The 21844-nt window shown below is 35.3% G+C and overlaps 1 protein-coding gene across 1 annotated transcript; it reads left to right on the top strand.

Moving 5' to 3' along the window:
• Positions 1 to 1028: 1028 nt before the first annotated feature.
• Positions 1029 to 21636, top strand: casp (Fas associated factor casp). The gene is made up of 16 exons (XM_085944042.1): positions 1029 to 1166; positions 1517 to 1585; positions 3423 to 3576; positions 3796 to 3939; positions 5330 to 5510; positions 6745 to 6892; positions 8575 to 8706; positions 10606 to 10732; positions 11212 to 11357; positions 11956 to 12110; positions 13462 to 13598; positions 14836 to 14998; positions 17024 to 17120; positions 17820 to 17960; positions 18752 to 18829; positions 21377 to 21636. Exons 1-16 carry the CDS (start codon positions 1128 to 1130, stop codon positions 21455 to 21457), a joined length of 1992 nt encoding a protein of 663 aa, XP_085800168.1. The 5' UTR covers positions 1029 to 1127; the 3' UTR covers positions 21458 to 21636.
• The last annotated feature ends 208 nt before the right edge of the window (positions 21637 to 21844 follow it).

Raw genomic sequence — 21844 nt, 5'->3', positions numbered from 1 at the left:
TATTTTTGCTAAACGTACCTTGATAGCACAGGCAGCCATGGAGGTGGCGAAGAATATTGTTTCATTTATTAACTGTATAAAAACTTCCTTCAAAATGGAACATTCATAATTCCTACAAACCTGTAAACAAATTAATGCCATGTGAAGGTGATGTGTTTTTAAAATGAACCTGGAATGAGAAATTATTTGTAGCTAACCTACTCCTAGTGGTTCTTCTTTGATCACAATGATCACTTTCCTATTTTTCGGCTCCATTTCTATAGAAAAAGGTTGATCAACATCTTTGCTTAATAGTCAATCTGTTTTATTCAGTAATTGAAAAATATCAAATTCATTTTAATATTATAATATTACCATTAATTATTTCCAATGAAAATAAAAAAATGTATTTTTATAATTATTTTGAAACCTATTTTTTTATTAATTTAAGTTTTAGATTAAATTAAAGAATAATTCACAAGATTTAAGAATGTAACATTCTAATTATTGAGCATACATAATTTTGAAAACACTTCTGAGAAAAATATATTACGTACCTATAACCAATAAGAAAAATCTTTTTGAAAAAAAAATTTAGTAGGTAGGTAAGTAAAATTTATGGCGCCTATAATAGCATAGTGATTTATGTTTATGGGCGCAAAATCTGGGAGATGCAGGTTCGATTTCTGCCGGGTGTTTTTTTTTTAGAATTTTTCTATTGGTTATAAGTTTTAATATATTTTTAAAATATTATAATATATTTTCTTTCTTATATTATATAAGTGTTTTCAAAATGATGTATGTTCCTATTTTAAATGTTTAAATTTTCGAGCTAAGGATTTTGATATTTTAAAATCAATTAGGTAGGTAGGTAATTTAAAAGATTTTTTGTTTAGATGTAAATGCGCGTGCAAGCAATCTACTGAAATAACTATCATTCATACTATATTACAACTGATATAAATATTTACTATATTTTTTGTAAAGCATTTTAAATTTTAAAATAATTTATTAGCCTTAAAAAAGATATGTTTTTCTGTCGTAGCCATACTGTTATGGCGTATAAAAGTCTACAGTCGTTTGCGTTAATTTTTTTCGTGAAGTGTCAAGTCATAAATGTCAATAGTGGATTAATCATTTTTTAAATTATGGCGGAGAACAGGGAAGAGATACTAGCTAACTTTCAGGTACGAAACAGTTTATTTTTTCATATTACCTCCTTTCGGTGTTAAATACAACGTTTCCGTAAATGAAAGGTTAGGAGATGATTGTCAACTTCTCGACTACAATAATTACGAACTAAATATTTGAAGGTCTGCGTTCGTTACATTTCGATATTATTCAATAGTTATCGCAGATTATTCCGTTTAAAATATTGTTTTCAAATTGCGTCGTCAATTTAAATATTTTTGTTTTACCCGTGCGAAACGAGGACACAAAGGAAAATGACTAACCACAAAAAATTATTCGTGACTAATTATTTTCGGGTATTTTGAAGTTTAATTAATATTATAAATGCACGTTTTTATTGTTTCAGGGTATTACAGAGATCGAAGACGTTGCTGAAGCAATATTTCATTTGGAAGAAACAAATTGGGATCTCCTGGTAAGCCATCAAAACAATAACACAAATCAAATTAAATTGATAATTACTTACTAAAGCTTTCAAAGATATGGACTGGTCCACTGAATCAAAATTTCGTTGAAATGCCACATTTTTATATAATTCGGGATTATGTAGTTCTCCATTATAAGTAATGATAAAATTAATATTATTAATAAAACGACACAAATTAAATCTCTAAATGCCTGACATTTATGGTATTACCATGCATAACATTTATTCAATTATTATTCTTTTCCATTTTGGGGTTCACTATGGTCCAAGTATAAGTATTGTTGTCTTACATGAATTTGCACAATCAAAAAAAAAAGTTACAATTTTAAATATATTTCTGTAAAGCCGCGTTGACACGGTCCAAGTAGACTTGGATAGGAATAATTAGTATGAAGATGTCTCATACGAGTGCACTTGGATAGGAATAAATAGTATGAAGCTGTCACTTGGATGGCACTCGATCCAAGTGTACTTGGATGGTACTTGGACCGTGTCAACTTAAGTCTTCCAATTTCAACCAGAAAATGTTTTGGCTAATGTGTGCAATATTGATATTGTTTGTGTCCTAAAATCTGACAGCTATTGTTTCTTCTTCGTCTAATATACGAATTTGTAAATAGTAAATATTTCTTCCGTTGGCATATTTTTTGCAATCGTAGGCAATAGGTATCTGAATTTGTCAAGCTTTTGGACCCTGAAAATTCATTCACATGGTCGTGCTGGTTCGTCTGTTTCAAAGTACTTTCATGTTAACAAATTTAATTTTTTGGACCCCAAAGACCTTATCAATTCGGGGGCCTTGGGTTATCATTAGCCGTATAGTAAATCCGGCAATGCATTCAAAAATGTTTGTTATGCATTGTTTGCACAATCGATAAAATGATAATTTGTAGCGTTTACTTTCAAAAGCGGCTAAAACGGTTTTATGCAATTTTGAAATTGATTGAAATAACATTCCTTTACTTCTACCGTTTTAGCAGATTTTTAAACTAAGCTAGATTTTTAATAAGTAATATTGACGTATTTAGCTGAGTTTTGAAATTAAAACTCAGACTACACTTTGGTAGACAAATGTTATATATTATCTAACTGAAAATACTCGAAAAACCGTTTTAGCCGTTCTTGAAAGTAAGCGCTTCATTTGTGTTTCCACGCTTTTAGTTAAAATGTTACCATTATTGAAAACCATTATTTGGCATAAAAACTATGAAACCATGACACACATTCTAATGATTATTTTAGAATGAATATTGTAATGACGCAGCCATACTAGACTGACGTGTCGTGTCATGATGCATCAGAAGTACATTGGAAGCCTATATTTTGTATGAAGGCGTGCATACTATTCTGACGCCAATATTATTCAAAATATACGCTTCCGATCTGCTTCTGATGCATCACGACATGACACGTCAGTCTAGTATGAATCCGGCGTAACACTTATATCCAATTGTTAACAAGTGATTAACCCAGACAGGTAGACACGACAGACTTTATAGTCATCACTTCCATGATTAATTCTGGGTGAGATTTCTCCATATTTCTCTATCTTTTGCAAGTATACTACTATGTACACGCACGAAGGATCGTAACAGAAATTTGAACATTTTAAACTTGTTTAGCCTTGTATCTGTTGAAGACAAAACGTATCCGTAAGTGCATTATCATAAAATATGGTAGATTTCAGGGAAGGACCAATAAAAAAAATGTTAGCATTTTATCTATGTTCAAAAAGAGATTTGTGGATGTAAATGAACCTTTCTGTTTAGACGGTGTCTTAACATTTACTCATGTAATTGTCTAATTATGTCTCATTATTTTCCAGTCTGCTATCAATCGAGTGGTGCCGCAGGATGTCTCAAACTCAGCAGCCAGTAATCAAAATTTACCGCATGTCAACGCCGTCCCGGTGGACGTTGACATGATCGATGATGACATATCAGTCATTAAGCCTAGAATCAATCCATCGCTTCCAATAAGTAAGTACGACCACTCTTTTCCCAAATCTCTCTGTTTAAATGATTTGTCTTACTGAGACAATTGGCCACACGGCAGATCCATAAGCTTTTTCAAAAAAATATCTCCTCACTACTGTATTGAAGAAAAATAATAATTGCAATCCTGAATAATGTTCACAATACAATAAAACACGTTAATGTCATACCTTTTTTTACAAAAAGTTATTTGTGTGTTTTCAGTTCCAGTTGACAATGATAGCGTTATCATTGTGCCTTCCACTTCGTCGAGTAGTCAAAGCAGTATTCCGCCCAAGATGATGGAGTTCCACATACACTACCTGGACCGGACATATGATCTGACGATATTAGAGACGGCGACGGTCGGTTAGTAAAATGCCCTCATTATTAATCCATTCTCAAGACAGTACATTCATGTACTTGTGCAAGCCCAAGCCCAAGACCTTTTTCATACAATGGTGAAAATGCTGCAACCCAAAATATGGGATTTCCAAACAGATATTTACTTCTTAGTCTGTTTCCTGGTAGACAATATGGACACCACGCAGCGTCTCCGACAATCTCTGTCATAATTATGCCAGTCTTCTTGCATCAGTCACACCAGCAATCTGAAGCTCTGCTGGATATGCTAACCAAAAAATGACAAGCTAGGATGAGACCGTATTGAGCATGTGGTTATAGCAGGTTCAACGCCACATCTTCGTTTTATATGTGACGATATGCTGCATGGTCCGCTTTCTTATCACCTGTATTCTGAAAAGCATCTGTTTTCTAGGCTCCGAGTCTTTGTAAGGTGCCACGATTCACTACCATTCGCACTAGGTTCTTGTTTGGTTTGGCACTGTATTGAATGGTGCTCCAGGCATTCCCATTTGGATATCGAGCTCTCCACATAGCGATGGGTTTTCGCAAAAAGAACTCACTTCCAAACTTACAGGAGCCCAATTTATGAATGAAGCACTATGACCGGTTGCGCAAGCCTACTTCTACCGAAGTATACTAAAAGTCAACCGCCACTGCCGACTACACATGGCATTGAACTACATATGCTTTGCCGCTAGAGGCGCTGGCGGTAAACGTCAGATATCTAATGTCAACGTAATATTGTAGAAAGCTGTATGTACATCTATTGTGTTTTGTCTTTTACATAACTATTACCGTTGAAAGTGTTATTTTGTGTTTAAATCCTCATTTAAGTGTTTATTGTGATTTTGCAATACAGCAAAATAACATGTTTGTTTGCAAAATACAACGGAAATGCCGTATTGTAATATTGTATTATATGGGATATTGGATCTAGCTTATTTAAAGATTAATTAGCCACATACTTTGACAATGATTGGTTTGATAGTGCAACGTTAACGGGTAAGTACGGATTAAATATGAATTCATTACCCAAATGGATAAAATGTTATTTAATTTCTATGAAATCGACGAGTTCCATCTTGACATTTGTTGACACGGTCAAATTTCTATCTTACACTAACGCATGGACCGGGGAGGTATAAGCGTGCTGAATACTTGCTCACTCACACTTATGGTTCATTTTTATTTATGGCTCGATGCCGTTTGAAGCTCTGAACACACAATATTCACTTTAAAACTAAAAATTTTACCTGCTTCAGTCAAAGCGGTTAGGTGACAGGTTTCATAGTGCTTCATTCAGAAATCGATCTCTCAGCTAGACTGAATAAATATGTACTTTTATACTCATTATAAATAGATGGAAAATGCTGATGAAATTTTTTGCTTCCAGGTGACCTGAGACGGCGCATCTCAGAGTTATCGGGGGTGCCGGCTTGCCAGCAGTCGCTGGAGGGTCTGGGCAGTCTGCGCACGCCCCTCCCTGCCGGCACCTCCGCCCTCTCTTCTCTCCACCTGCCTGCCCCTTGTAATCTGTTTATGACTGTCCCCGATAACATACAGCCCGATGATGAGTAATAAATAATACTTGTTACTTAATCATTTATTCTGTTGTATACCGATAACAAAGTCTAAATATTATATTAAATCTTTATGAACAAATTGAAAAATTCAATCCTAATATAATATAAATACAGTCGAACTTGGTTATTACGAGGAAGATGGGACCGACTGAATTTGCACGTTATAAGCGGTACTCGTTATATCAGAGAATAGGTATTTTTAAATGAGCGTTGAAATGAAAGTCGAAAATGAAAAATCTGAAAACCATTGTAAATATTCATAAACTACAAAAGAAGTTGTTTATTGTAATGAAAGCCGGTAGGTACCTACCTACGGACTTCACAAACCTTGGATTTTTCAACGATGTGCGTGGATGCTTTTTCATTATTGTCGGCGAAAACTACAATTAGACACTTAACTAGTGTCATAAACGTAATCCGTCCCCAGCGGCATCCTGTCCGATCGGATTTTATTGCTTAGGGTTGAAATGTTTTTAAACAATCGACACATTAACAGTATTTTAGATCGGTATATCCGATAAGTTGCTCGTTATAACAGTGAATAAATGTATGGAGAAAATCATAAACCAAATGTCAACGAATGTTTCCTCATTACATCCGAGATCTCGCTATGTCCGAGATCGTAATAACCGAGTTCGACTGTATATTCAACTTTATTTTGCATTACTCTCTTGTAATTAAGTGTTGATCAGTTAATTAAAGTCAACAATTAAGTTACAACATTATGTCATATTGTTGTAATTTCAAAATACAATATGATAGAAAAAAAAAAAATATTGTTAAAACTAAGCTCTAATGCTCCTTTCACATTATATGGTTTTGACCGTATGGCAAAAGATCGAATGGCGACATTCTTTTAGTAGCAAGAAGAAGAGCGTGGCCCTTTTCATATTACACGGCAACGGTTAAAAACCGAAACCGCGCCGTATAGCAGCCGTTCATTGCCACTGTAAGCATGGCGGCCGTACGGTCACCGATGACTCAGTGGTGTACGTGACCTAATGCACGCTTTCATATTAGGCGGTTTTAAATCGAACCGTCAGTCAATTCATTATAACCAAACAGCACCACAAACTGAGCTTGTGAAGGAAAAAACCGTGCATAAACCGTATAGTGAGAAAAGAGCATGAACCGGTTCGGATTTTAACCGTATAATGTGAAAGGAGGGTAAGTCTGAAGTACAAAAATGTTCCATCTTGTTTAATTTGCTAAAATTTATTTCCAGATCTATTGCAGAACGTCTGACGCAGACGTACACACTGAATATAGAATACGAAGACAAAACATATAAATTTCAATTCCCTGGAACGAAAAAGATTCTAGAAGTTAAAACCGATCTTTATTCATTCACTGACATTCCTGTTAGACATCAGGTAAGTTTTGGCTGCAATCCATTCGCTCATTTTTCGTTCCGTGCCCTGAATTCAAACACGCCTATTGCTTAAAATAAAACGTGTAAATTTTCCTATGTATTTGAATCTCTGACCTACAGATCAAAAGGTGAGCGTTCCAAGTTCTGCTTCACATTTAACAACTTCTCTTGTATTTGAATACACAAATAGCTATTATGAAATTAATGTAATCACCTTGTATGTAAATATAGAAATGCTGTTTACGGAGCTATTACATATTATACTGAAACGATTGAGAGTAAAGCATGAGTGTTCAACTCAATTTCTTATTGTAAGAATGAATTCTCGTATACCTACTGGTGTCGAAGGGTGGAGGTAGGCTGTTAAAATCCGACATAAATAGTTCACACTAAACTTTGTCAGTCATACATATTTCATTTCATTGACATAAAAATATAAATTGTAGATGGTACTTGTTAGTTTTTAAAATTCAATTAAACCCTGCCTAAACCAAACTATACAGTAGAACCTCATTAATAAGAACACGGATAATTCGAAATTCACCGTAATTCGAAAATTTTCTCGAAAAAAAAGTCCCTTGAACATTATTTTCATATAAAACCATACCTTTAATTCGAATTTCATAATTCGTCCTGAGTCCTGGCATATAAAAATATTCAATAAATCATAATAAAGTACATTATTTCATGTGCCAGTCATTGAAAATTGTGACAGACTCTTCGTAAAACATCATAAATTACTTATTTTCAGAAGGTAATAAAAATAATCCTGACATTTTATGACCCATTAACACACACGGAACCGGAAATTTGGTAGGCACATCTATGATCGTAAACGATATTGATGAAAATCAAATTTTTTTTTTTTAAATTGTAATATTTTTCCCCCACACATTTCATAATTCGTAATTCGAATTTTTTTTCGATTTTCGGTCCCTTGAAATTCGTATTAACGAGGTTTTACTGTATTAGTTTAGGTATGCTATGGGCGATATAATAGTGCACACCTTTTCAGTTTTCGTTGAATGAAGAATACATATTATATCAAATAGTGTTGGTTAGTTTTTTTAAAACCTCATTAAACCCTGCCAAACCAAACCATAATAGATAAAAAATATTCTTATATCTATACTAAAATTATGTATGATTAAATGTCATGATTTTCGATATTTTAGAGATAGACAATTTTTTTTATTTATTATCTATTATGATTTGGTTGACGCAGGGTTTAATTGAATTATTAAAACTAACCAACACTATCTACACATTGTAGTTTTAATTCAATGAAAACAAATACGTATGACTGAGAAAGTTTAGTATTAACTGTTTATATGAATCTTAACAGCCTACTTGCACCCTTTGCCGCTGACACCTACCCTCTGTGAAGTGTGAAGACTCTTTTATCAATCAACCCCAGGCATGGGGACCCAATGGTATGGGAGAGTCGCTATAAATGTACGGCATTCAAAACAACCTTTGATGGTCCGGGCCGGTTGCAAGAAAATGCGAAGTGGGACCGAGGGATATACACCGATGACAGATAATATGATGTAAACAATGTCAGTCTTAGCGATCATAGACAATATTCAAATTGGCCCCACTCTACTTGTGCATAATGCAGTAGTATCTACAACTATTGGTGATTTGGCATTTATTTAATGTAAACGTTATTTTTTTTTACAGTTGTGGACAGGTTGGCCTACGTCTCTTAATTTAGATGGCACAATGTTGGCAATGTCAGGCATCACGTATCCGGAACACAATCTCAAAGTGCGAAAAGCTCCTCAGAAACCTGCGCATCGGGAATACAAAAGGGTAACTATATTTTTCTATGTCTACTATTTAAGAACATGGCTCCTTTCAAATTTCCTAGTTATATCTCTCTAGCGATTCCGCCGTTCGCATAACTGAAGGTGTCGAGAGACCCGAAGCGTCCTCTTGGTTGGACCAACACTTAGGCAAGCTCACTCTTCTGTGTCATCACTCGATGTTTCCAAATTATTTCACTAGATGATGCAATATTTTATGCTTCGTCTAAATCAGTGCTACTAAATGCATTATCTGAAATAATCCTGGTATATGCTAATAATTTCCTAAATTGCGTTTTCAGTACTGCAACCAATGTTCCCTGTAAGGTGTGCGCGCACATGTCAAATGTTTTCATCCCCCGCACAGAGTCCTCACACAAAAATATTGTAAAAAAAAGTTTTCTTTGTCAGATTTTATTTTTGCTCGAATGCACGAAACCATCCCATGGACAATTCTTCGACTCATTTCTCGGAAGGCGAAGGTCAAGTGCGACTAACGCGAGCACGCAAGTGAAATTTTACGTCGAGCGGGATCACTATATCCGTCCCGTTCTAGCGCGTGCCAAAGTATACGAAAAGTAGATACGTATTTTAGTGTTTATTAAAGACCACCTATGTGCCAGGTCCACTATATTTGTTAGTCTTTGACATGTTTCAACTTGCAAGAAACATATAGTTTCTCTCATAGTAGTCCTTATTGTGAAAACATCACAGTTCTTACAATATTTTTTAAATGGTAAAAGTGTGGGGGTGTTTGCGGGGGGGGGGGGGGGGGGTGTAAATTTACCGCACCGGGTGACGGCCCGTCACTGACGCCACTGCTCAGATGCGTTGATGATCCGCGCACACAATAGAAAAATTAGAGGGAACGTTGACCGCAACGTAATGCTTTATATTGTCCGCAGCACATAAATCGATAAATATGCGTCAACGCTTGAGTTGTGAGTTTTTAAAATAAACAGTAATATTTGCTTCCATATTGCTTTGAATGTGATGTACTTTTGAAGACATTGAAAGCGTTAGCATTGTGACAAATGCCTTTTCAATAAGACTTGCTAACCTCATCTTACCATCGATCGATGACGCCGATCCATCTTTGAAATTGTAGCGTTGATCAACTTGCAGAACTACCACTAATTCAGTTTGAATTATCACGAAGGCAAACTCAAAAATTTTAATTAAAATTAAATTAAATTATTGTATAACACTTTATTGAAAAAAAATCATTCACTTAGTCCGTGTAATTAACTAAACCAGAGGAGGGCAAACTGCGGCCCGCCGGGTATTTTTTTGCGGCCCGCCATCATTAATTGTACTTCTGATTACGAATAACTTTTTTATTATTTTTTTAAAAAAACATTGACAATAGATTTGATTTTGAAGAATTTGCTGTTTCGTAAATGTATTAGCTCAGTATGTCTTCCTTGCGTTTCGTCTCACACTATGTAATGACTATTTTCTACGATGAACATCGATTTCAATAGATATTGATAGTGTACCGACAGAGCTACAACTTGAGATTATTGATCTACAGTGTGACACTAATTTAAGAGAATTGCATCGTCGTGAAGAAATCTCCAAATTTTAAAATGCCCTTAAATCAGACAAATTCGACCGACTTAAACATTATTGCAAGAAAAATGTTCGTTATTTTTGGATCAACCTATATATATGAACAAACATTTTCGATCATGAACCTCAATAAAAATTATTTACGATCAAATATCTCCGATGCCCATTTACAAGCAGTTTTGAGAATATCAACTACAAAATTAACACCTGAACTTAAAAAAAATGGTATTTTACTTGCGGCCCGCCGCTCATTTTGAATTCTTGAATTTGGCCCTCCATCCAAAAAGTTTGCCCCCCCCTGAACTAAACTAATGTTTTTTTCTGTGTATTTCAGATAATAATTGATAATTCAGATAGCGAACAAAGCTCCGTCGAAGAGTTTGAAGACGCGTCAGAGAGTTTCACAGTTGAAGATGATATATTTGTGGATAATGTACAATCTAGAAGATTAGAACCTTTAAGTAAGTTGTATACATTCTCTACCTATCCTATCCTCAGTACTCAGTCTTAGTGGATTTCTTTCTGATTTATCGTAGGATGAATGTTTCTCAAAACTGATTCCATTTGTCTTGGTTCCTTGTGTTATATTAAACAATTGCTACAAGCATTGCAGAACGTAACTCTCTCTTCCATCTAGCAGCTTCCACCTTTAGGACGTTTTCTACCCCTTAGACCTTAGATGACAAGATTTGTCCACCGATTGTCAATGTGTCTGCCGATTTTCATTTAAGGGTTTTAGCAAATTCTATTGCATAACATTTCCTAGGTTGTTCCCTTATCAAACTGAACCGTGCTTTTGTCCTTTTGCATTATGCCCAGCATGCATCTTTCCATGCCACACTCTGCTACTCTAAGACACTTTTTGTTACTAAGAGTGCATGGTATGTGTAAATATGTAAGTAATTGACAGGTTTTGATTAGTGTCTGTTATTGTTACCAGTTCCAGAAAACATAGACGATGAAACGATTGGCTGCATCCAGTTTGCCGAGAGATTTCAAGACCGGTATGGACCCCAGCACCCAATTTTCTTCCAGGGATCCTTAGATAATGCTATCAAAGAGGCCTGCATGAAACCTGCCAAAGACGTGAGTGAAATTATGATGTCAATCATAATTATTTTTATTGAACAATCGAACCCCCTTGAGTTACCGGTAGCTTAATTTGGAGAGCGCTTATGAGCAGGTATTAAAAAGACCATTAGTTAAAATTTGTCGCAATTAAGCATGGCAGTTGTAGCATAGTGGTAATGCACAGGGCGCGATACCCAAGAGACGCAGGTTCGATTCCTGCCAGGTGTCTTACTTGTTTCGAAAAAGATTTTTCTATTGGCTATATTTGCTGTGTTTTCAGAATTATGTATGTTAAGTAATTAGAATGGTACATTCTTAAATCTTGTGAATTATTCGTTTAATAAAAGAAATAGTTAATTTAATTTTACGATGTGTGTCATTATTGTATGATTTACCTCAACGTATTATAAAGATGTTTAATACATCACAGTATCTCCTGTAACTTTGAGAGGGTATTTTTCCAATATTGAGATGTGTTTTTATAATTCCGTAGCAGCTACAAAAAGGTCTTCATTATGAAATTATTGTAATTTGATATCTTTTTTGGACCTTAGCATATTGACACTGCCTTGATATGAGTACATACATAGCTGAAAATGAATTTGTCTTCCAGCGTCGTCTATTAGGTGTGTATCTCCATCATGAGGGCAGCGTGCTATCGAACGTGTTCTGCGCGCAACTCCTCGGCTGTGAGGCAGTCCTTCAGTTACTCGCCAACAACTTTATAGTCTACGGATGGGATCTCACCTTTGAATCGAATAAAAATATGTATGTATTTATTCTTTGTGAAATAGAAAGTCTTTTGTTTTAATTTTCTTTGTTTGCTATTCTCTATTCACCCTGTTTTTAAGTTAATAATTTGACAGTTGTCTTGCGTCGATATATCAAAAATATTTCTTTTCTTTCAATATATTCCTCATATATTATGGATATTCTATTTTAATTTCAAATTTCATAAAGTAGATGTAATTACTATTTTTTTTTCAAAAATTCTAATGAGTGGTCTATAAGAAAGATATGAGACATTATTAATGACTTGCTAACATTTTAAGGAAATGGAAACTGCCGTTTTTGTTTGTAAACCCCTCATATATAGACGCGACAATTTGTAAGCTTTCAACCAATAAACTATAGTACATAATAAACTTTTGTATAACATTCCTACATCGGAACGTATTAATAACTATTTTTTGAAATTACTGGATTTTACAGTTAACATATATAGATCCACCAGTATAAGTTGTCCGCTGAGTAAGGGGGCCACATGCTAATATTTGACATAATATACAGTCAAACTTGGTTATTACGAGGAAGATGGGACCGACTAAATCGTTAAAAGCGTTACTCGTTATATCAGAGAATAGGTATTTTTAAATGAGTGGTCACGTAACACAAAAGTCGAAAATAAAAAATCTGAAAACCATCGTAAAAATCCCGAAACAAGCATGGCATTCATGAACTACAAAAGAAGTTGTTTATTGTAATGAATGCTGGTAGGTACCTACTGACTTCACAAGACTTGGATTTTTTACTTATTTCAACCATATGCGTGGATACTTTTTCAATATTGTCGGTGAAAACACCAATTAGGTAGGTACTTAGACACTTAACTAGTGTCATAAGCGTAATGCGATCCCGGCGGCATCCTGTCCGGTCGGATTTTATTGCTTCGGGTCGAAATGTTTTTAAACGATCGACACAACAGTTTTAAAAAAATTTTTGGTGATATTTTAACTCGGTATATCCGATAAGTTGCTCGTTATAACAGAGAATAAATGTATGGAGAAAATCATAAACTAACAGGTCAACGAATGTTTCCTCATTACATCCGAGATCTTGCTATATCCGTGATCATAATAACCAAGTTCGGCTGTAATTCAATATTTTTTATGCTGTGATGAGCTTAGTTCTAAATTCGAACACCTGTTGAATATATGTTGATATATCCTTAATGCACGGTGGAATCCCATCCATTATAAAAATAGTGTAGTAACACATCATATTGTATCTCATTGGCGGACGATTATGGACTATTTCGTGACTATTGGTGATCAGGGTTTCTGGATTATTATTATCTTACTATCTTCTTAAAATAAAATTGAACTCTTGTAATTTTCAGGTTATTGTCAGCCGTTTCAAATTCCCTGGGCAGTGTTGCCAGTATGACAGTCAGAAATATCCCTATGGAGAAATTACCAGTGCTCATAATCATAATGAGAATTCGCTCTAACACCGAGATCTTTTCGGTCATAAATGGTAAGGAATAAATACCTAATAATTTTCATATATTTTTTGAGATAGTAGTACAGTAAAACCCTGTCAATTCGAAATTGACGGATAGAAAATTGAATTACGGATAATTTACAAAAAAGTTTTGTTTTCGTTTCCGTTACGATTTCTTTTAGATTAATATTAGTGGTGTCTGTTATGATTCATTTATTGAATTAGTGGAAATCGCTATAATATAGATTTTATGAATTATAGTGAATATTTCAATTTACAGCGAATTTCGAATTAACCACATTCGTATATTACTGTAGATAGATATGTTGTAGGATTAGCGGAGCGTGGACTATTGCTATTTGAATTTTTAGTATTAGTTAAATTTAGATCATTCTGACGTTGGCTTTATTGCCCGAATCAGCTGTCAACATTAATAACTCAAATATCAGAGAATTAACAAAAACGTTTTTGGAGGGAAGTGGTTTTGGGCAGACTTGAATAAAGGCATAGCTGGAGAAGACAAAGACCCATATAGGGTTGAAGCACCAGGAAAAAGAAGTATTAAGGTGAAGATATATAGACAACTTTCGATTGTATGAAGATACGAAATCTCTTACATTGTGAATTCGTGAATATGTCATCATAGAAAATGAGTTCTGAATGCCGTCTGCTAGTAAAACCGTCGGCTTAGATAAGAAAAATATAAATATTGGTCAATTTGAGAGCTTTAAATTAAGCCCTATTGTACTGATTGTGTAGAGAAATGGAAAACAATTAAATTTTATTATCTAGGTATCTCAGTTTGGAAAAAAAGTTTATTGATCTATGCTACATACATAATGCCATAGCCGGCTCTCACATCTGAACTCGCCTCGTCTGCCGCACAGCCATAAATGAAACCTCTAGGAACGTTGCTCCGGTGTTGCATATGAACACACATCTACCTAGCGACAGTCAAGCGTAATCTCTCGAAACTTATGTGCATTTTGATGCGGCAATAAGAATGACCAATTGTAGGTGTGTGTATGCGTTCTAGCATCTTCGACTCGCAGCCCAAAATGCATGTGATTTGTTGATGGCAGCACCAGTTATTTTCTTCAAACTAATAAGTCGCATTCGACTAATCTGCGGATGAGCTCCATTTGGCAACGTGTGTTTTGTGAATAACGATGATATCACATCGATATATTCGACACGTTGCAGACGAGACGAGTTTTGATGTGCTAGCTAGATGTCATATATTTAAATGGGTATTATTTTTATTTTATAGGGAATGTGAGTGTTCCCGAATTGTTGGGTCATCTGATAGAGGGAGTGGAAAGATGGGCGGGGAAAAAAGACGAAGAGACTCAAGAGGAGAAAGAGAGAGACGCCAGAAATCAAGTCAAGTGGGAGCAGGACGAAGCGTATCGGCAGAGTCTAGAAGCTGACAGGTGATTGTCCATTTATTGTTTCATGATTGAATACTTCAAGAGCATTAATCCTCTGTGATCAGAGTGATCCAATATTGGCTACACCAGCTTCAAAAATTAAGACCATTTTCATTACGTAAACTTTGATAAAATATGTAACTATTAGAAGCAAATCCAACAAAGAAGGAAACGACTTCAATTGGATGAAAATTTAGTTTTAAAATAAGCTTGATTGCAAATTTCCCGAACAATTGGTTCCAAACCCCCCCCCCCCAAGTTTGACACATTAATATTCATTTCTTAAAATGATCAGTGAGTAAATAAGTTTGATAATTTATTTAATAAATCATCCATTTTATACTGCCAATGCAAATATACATACATATCGTCGTTAATTTTCTACTAATACGTATATCAATTTTTGTCAGTTTTGAGTAGTTTGTTGTATTCAGAATTTCAATACGCAAATATTCCACTAACACGTATCTCAAAACATACTTTATATCATAATAGATTTAAGCAATGATAAAAAACTCGTATCACAATAAAAGACTTTTATAAATATTATAAACTCGTATCTTGAGTTACGTGTTAGTAAGTACACAGAATACTGAACTCCGACAGATGATTATACTGAAGTTCTTTCTCGTAAGTCAAGATACGTGTTTACTGCAGTGATTTTTTTTTGTTTTTAGAATTATTAATGACCATGTCTTTGCTTTTTCGTACAAGGTGGTTGTTAGTAATTTTGAACAATCGCAAACACCCAGGCTTTGAGAAAAACACATAAATATTGTGTGTCCTGACCGGGAATCGAACCCAGGAACTCTCGGGTGGAAGGCAAGCGCCTTACGCACTGCACCACGAGAGAACGATTCACAGTAAAGTTGCAACGCATTCTCGTATCTCAGACAATATGACTGATCAGTCGAAAGGATAGTGCGGTAGATTGAAGAAATATAACATTTTTTTCATCCTTAACACTAAATGGATATTCCATAGAAGAAAATTTATTTCTGAATTAAAAACTGAGAGAATAAAGTTGTTATTTGCCTCTCCTGAAAAGTTGTGTTTTTTGAGATACGTGTTTGTAGAAAATTAACGACGATATGTAAGAATTTAGGCAATCGTTATGATGTTTCAAATAAGGTGTACTAAATCTAAAATAAATGTCATTTTTTGAGAACTATTGATTGTAATGATTTGAGTACATAACAGCATTTTTAGTAATATTTTTGATGTATAACACAAACTCTTCAATCATATGAGTGAAAAAATTTGACACAGAAAGGTATGTTACAACTTTGTGGCGGACTTGTTTCGACTGTGTAATTACGGAATATAAACATAATATTTCAATTAATATATTGAACGCTAAAGACGTGCCTAGCACGTAAGATTAGGTAGTCATTCGATATAATTAGCATGCTATTTAAATGTGGTAATTAAAAAGTAATTATCTAGTCAGCAGTCAATGTATCAACTGTTTAATTTGTATCTTGTGTAATGAATCAAAAAATAAAGTATGTAGGTAACCATACTTGGAGTATCTATATTGTCGAGTTATTTACTTTCTGTTAACCTTTTCTATGCCTCAATATTACTATTGCAGTATATAGTATCTGACAGGCTGCAGATTTTTAACGACACGTGTTGAATATAGAGCGAAGCTCTTACTACAATCGGTGTACTACCGATAATTTTTCAGATGTCACCGTGTGTTTAATTTTTTAGATTATGCGAATCAATCAACAGTGGCTAGTAATTAGAGTTTAAATTTGGACGGGATAACTCGCTAAATTTGTATGTGCGGCCTGTCGATCACGGCCTCATAGAGCGAGAAAACTTGCTGAAGGCATAGAACCGGTTAAAACTATTATAGGAGAGATTATATTATCGTCCTCTGAAAAACAACAAAGTGGGGCTCTGTTGGCTTTGCTTCTAACAGCTTCAATATTAGGCAGCAAGTTAAATGTAAACCTTGACAACTGTAGCTAACTGTTTTAATGTACACTTTCACAATGATTCTTTGTTTCTCAATTTTAGAGCAAAAGAGGAGTTCAAAAAGGCACAAGAGTCGGCCAAAAATGCAGAGAGACAACGAGTAGAGTCTGAAAGACAGGAGGCAGATGCCAAAAGAGAGGTGAGCTATAATTATTTTTGTTTTCCATTTATGAAAAGAATTCGGAGAAGAAAAAACACAAATCTACCTTCTTTAAGCGAACAAACAGAAAGATACAGTGACATATTTGCGTTTTTTATGTATATTTTTACTCATGGAACATAGTAAAGAGAGCTATTGTCGTAAATAAGATGCCCTGATGCTTAAATGCATGATGCATGAAGGCCGACTGATTTATGCGTTGGCTTATAATGTCCTGGGCCCCAGGTTCGAATCCTGGATCTGGCGAATACACATATTGTTTTTCAATTTATGTTTGGAGTCAGAGTATGGATCTAATAGGTTGAGCAAGTGGCTAACATCCATTTTTCGTAAAAACAAAAATCTGTTAATACAAACCTCCACCCTGTGGAGGCCCACATAATCCTATTACGATTGGACATGGTCAAAAATAAAAAATCTGCCATTGCAGCGAGAACTTTTGGTGGCCATCTTTGATTTAAAATTTTAATTCCTTATTTGTTGCTACCTGATTTATAATCTCGAATGATTCATTTATTGCAGCCATGTATAATGGCACGGCTATGGTGTGGCTGGTAACCCATCGAAGCGAATAAGGTGCTGCGGCTCGAATCTGGCCACAACCGCAGACTCTGTGTGTTACAACATATAGAATGATTTCGTGGTTTTATTTTAATGGTGAATGGGATTGTTTTACAGGCCCACCGTACGATGGTGTTAGCGAGGCTTCCCATTGAACCTGCCGCCGATGCAAACAGCGATTGCATCACAAAGATCCGAGTCCGGCTGCCGGAGGGGCGCTTTTTGGAAAGACGTTTCACAGCTGACACACCACTCAGAGTGAGTTCACTTATGTAATTTGTAAATGATGTTTCCCAGTGATGGAAACTAAACGCTGAAACCCTTGGTAAAGAGGGGGAAAGTGTGTACATAATTTTTTGTAAAGTGGACATATTATTGAACTGAATTTTAAAATGATATTCTTTTACATCTCGCTAACAAAGTTTTATTCTTTCCCTCTGAAAAATATAACAAAAAATATAGACATAATAAGAAATTTACAATGTTGCCACACATATGCATAACGTACTGACAATATTAAAAGGTGAACAAGTGAACTGGAAAATGTTAGCAGTAGCGTTCAGTTCTCTGCAAATGAATCTGCAACGCAGTCACTTGTAGTTAACTTAAACATTCGACCAATGGTTCTTTTTTTTGGTTCAATTTCATATATTTAGGCTCTTATCTCTATAGAAGGGTTTTTTCAACATCTTTGGTTGTGATCAAATGTTCAATAATATAATGAATATAATGAGGCGGCTCTCGTGGTGCAGTGCGTAAGGCGCTGGCCTTCCTTCTGGGAGGTCTGGGTTCGATCCGGTGAGGACACAAGATATTTCTTAAAGCCTGGGTGTTTGTGATTGTTCAAAATTACTAACAACCACCTTGTATGAAAAAGCAAGGACATGGTTATTACTAATATTAAAAAAAAATGCATCATAATCTAAATATCATTTCTACGAAGTTAATGAATTTTCAAGGCTTAGGACTCTGAAGATACCACAGTCTCAATTTTGGCTCTTACGAATACCCTGGTGTAAATATACCTGATTTCTTCATTTTTATTATAGGGCTTACTGGATTATCTCACAGTTGAAGGATACCCCACAGAAGAATTTAAAGTGATCTCTAGTTGGCCCAGAAGAGATGTAAGTAGACCAAAAAAATTAATATCAAGTGGAAACTTTAGTGAAACCCAAAAAATAGGGTTTCGAGATGGTTTTTCCAATAATTGTTTAATTATCAAATAATGGTAATGTGAAATAACAGAAGTTTGCACCGAAATATTAGCGTTAACCGTATGTTTTTTTTTATAATCACTTCATAATATATTTAATTAATTGTTTACTTACTTTAATTATTTTGTTTTTTCATTCATTTAGAAATTAAATCGCTGAGACATTACATTATTTTGCTATATTTTGTTGTCCGCGAAATGATTGCTTAATTGTGCAGTCATAACCAAAGAAACAGCATCTCTTTCTGTGCCATTGTTTTCTGTTTGTTTGATAATTGTATAGTTAAACTATAATACGAGGGTGGGTCAATAATTCCTTAGAAAAAAGCATTAAGACAGTTTTTATTTTTGTATTTTTTTTTTATTTCTCAACATAATCTCCTTGGAGCTCAATACACTTAGACGTTTCTCAATTTTTTTTAAACCGTCAGAAAAATAAGTTTTCGGAAGGTCCTCAAAATAAGCATTTGTCCGATCGATGACTTCTTCATTTGAAAAAAAACGTTGTCCACTTAGCCATTTTTTTAAGTTTGGGAAAAGGAAAAAGTCACTGGGGGCTAAATCTGGCGAATACGGTGGGTGGTCGACCAATTCGAACTTCAATTCTTCAATTTTAGCCATTGATCGTAAACATGTGTGAACACGGGCATTGTCCTGATGAAAGAGGATTTTTTTCCTGTTTAAATGAGGCCGTTTTTCTTCAATTTTGTTTTTTAGCTGGTCCAATAAAGATGCATAATAATCCCCTGTTATTGTTTTTCCTTTTTCCAAATAGTCAACGAAAATAATTCCACGTGCATCCCAAAATACAGTAGCCATAACCTTACCAGCTGATTTTACGGTTTTCGCCTTCTTTGGACATGGTTCGCCTTTCGCAATCCACTGCTTTGACTGTTCTTTCGTCTCGGGAGTATAGTGGTGTATCCATGTTTCATCTACAGTCACAAAGCGACGAAAAAATTCATCCGGATTGCGTTGCATGAGCGACAACAGGGCTTTAGAGGCCACCACCCTACCCTATTGCGTTTATTGTCGACTGTGAGCAAACGCGGCACCCATCTTGCAGAAATATTTTTCATGCCCAATTTGTCATGTAAAATAGAAATGACGCTACCTTTTGAGATCCCTGTAACATCAATTATCTCACTCAACCTTAATCTTTGGTCACTTAACACCATATCGTGGATTTTATTGATCATTTCTGGTGTAGTCACCTCTACAGGACGTCCTGAGCGTGGTTCATCCTTTGTTGATGTACGACCACGTTTAAATTCATTTAACCAGTTATAAATAGTTGCAAGTGAAGGAGCAGATATGCCGTGAACTAAATCCAACTCATTTTTTATTTGCTGTTAACCCTTTTATATTAAAATGTTTAATAACAGCTCTAAACTCAATTTTCTCCATTTTCCATTTTTCCATTTTCCACAAGCAAATTTTTTTTTTAAATGTACGAGAAACACACAACAACCCGACCAATCTGATTGAAACTTCGCAGCATACTGAATCGGTAGTGCCGCTGCATGAAAACAAACCGCTTACAGTACTAGTCGCGCCACCTGTCGGCTTTTCTAAGGACTTATTGACCCACCCTCGTATATTACTGAAAAACAATGATTATCTGAAACATCTTGGGGCTAAAGCCATCCGCTCACGTGACTACTCAAAAAAGACGAGACTGAAACTCCAGTATCTAGCTAATGTATTTTAATGGCGGCTTGCTGACGGCAAGACTGGAATCTATCAGTTTCAAAACGTCCGCGACCGAAACTGAAGAGATGCGACATGCTATTCTCCCAGTCTCTCAGTTTCCAGTCACCCATAAAACAGTGGTACCAATATCAGTAGGTTCGATGAAAAATCATATTTTATTGCCAAAATTGGTTCCACTAAATAGTTCAGTTCAAGCAATAATAAGTCAAGACGTCAAAAGTTAAAGATGGGCGAGCCGATTTTTAATTTAAAATATGTGGCAGATGTTGACAAATATTCCTGCGTGTATAATTACAGGCTGCCAGAATATTCCCGTAAAGATATTACGGAAAAAGCTTATAACAAAGTAGGAAAGACAACGGGTTTGACATTTTATGGTTATGAGATTATTAGGTTTCAGTAGCTCCGTGTGCGAAGCATCAGTCACTGGCTAGTTTATGAGTTCCATCACCAACCAGTTCGTCAGATTTTAGTTTCTGCGTGAGCGGATGGCCTAAGATACACGGAACTACAAGTTGCCGTGTTCACGCTCTATTGCCACGGATACTAGGTCGACCTTTGCATGGTCATCTGGCAATGTAAATCTGACTAAACCAAAATGATCTAATATCTGCATCAACGCTACAATTTGCAACGCCGTTTGTCTTAGCCCTTAACGATCGCATCCAATTTACATCAATAGCATCGAATAAATCTTTCAAAACTGGATTAAATTATTGATGTATTGTAAATTTTTGTGTTTCAGTTGACAGCAGTGGATGTGGAGATGACCCTTCTGGAATTGAAGCTCTGTCCTCAAGAAACTGTGATGCTGGAGGAGCGGTGAAGGGACGTGGGCGTCCATAATCGGAACAAAATAATTGTTGCACGTGGACTCGCGGTGGTGACGTTGTAATTTATTCTATCTAACGGTTTATATTCTTTCTTATATATAATAATGCTACCAAAAGCTATTTTCTATCAAGATGCTGCAATAAAAAATCAAATTCAAGTGAATTGAAACAATATATGCCTTTTATTTTATTCCAAATAAACAATCAATATACATAATTTTTAACAGTTACGCCATCCGCTCACGCAGAAACTGAAATCTGACGAAATGGTTGGTGATGGAACTCATAAATTGGCCAGTGACTGATGCTTCGCATACGGCGCTACTAAAACCTAATAATCTCATAACCTCAAACTGTCAACCCCATTGTCTTTCCTACTT

This window comes from Rhyacophila brunnea, unplaced genomic scaffold (genome assembly GCF_057557595.1).
Source record: "Rhyacophila brunnea isolate RB1 unplaced genomic scaffold, BYU_Rbru_1.0 scaffold_16, whole genome shotgun sequence".
NCBI lineage: Eukaryota > Metazoa > Arthropoda > Insecta > Trichoptera > Rhyacophilidae > Rhyacophila > Rhyacophila brunnea.
This window is presented reverse-complemented; position numbering and strand designations above follow the sequence as displayed.

Coding starts and splice junctions, on each gene's coding strand:
- casp (XM_085944042.1), top strand. CDS start 1,128: ATGGCGGAGAACAGGGAAGAGATACTAGCTAACTTTCAG. Junction 1,586..3,422: donor AAACAAATTGGGATCTCCTG/GTAAGCCATCAA, acceptor ATTATTTTCCAG/TCTGCTATCAATCGAGTGGT. Junction 17,121..17,819: donor AGGCAGATGCCAAAAGAGAG/GTGAGCTATAAT, acceptor ATTGTTTTACAG/GCCCACCGTACGATGGTGTT.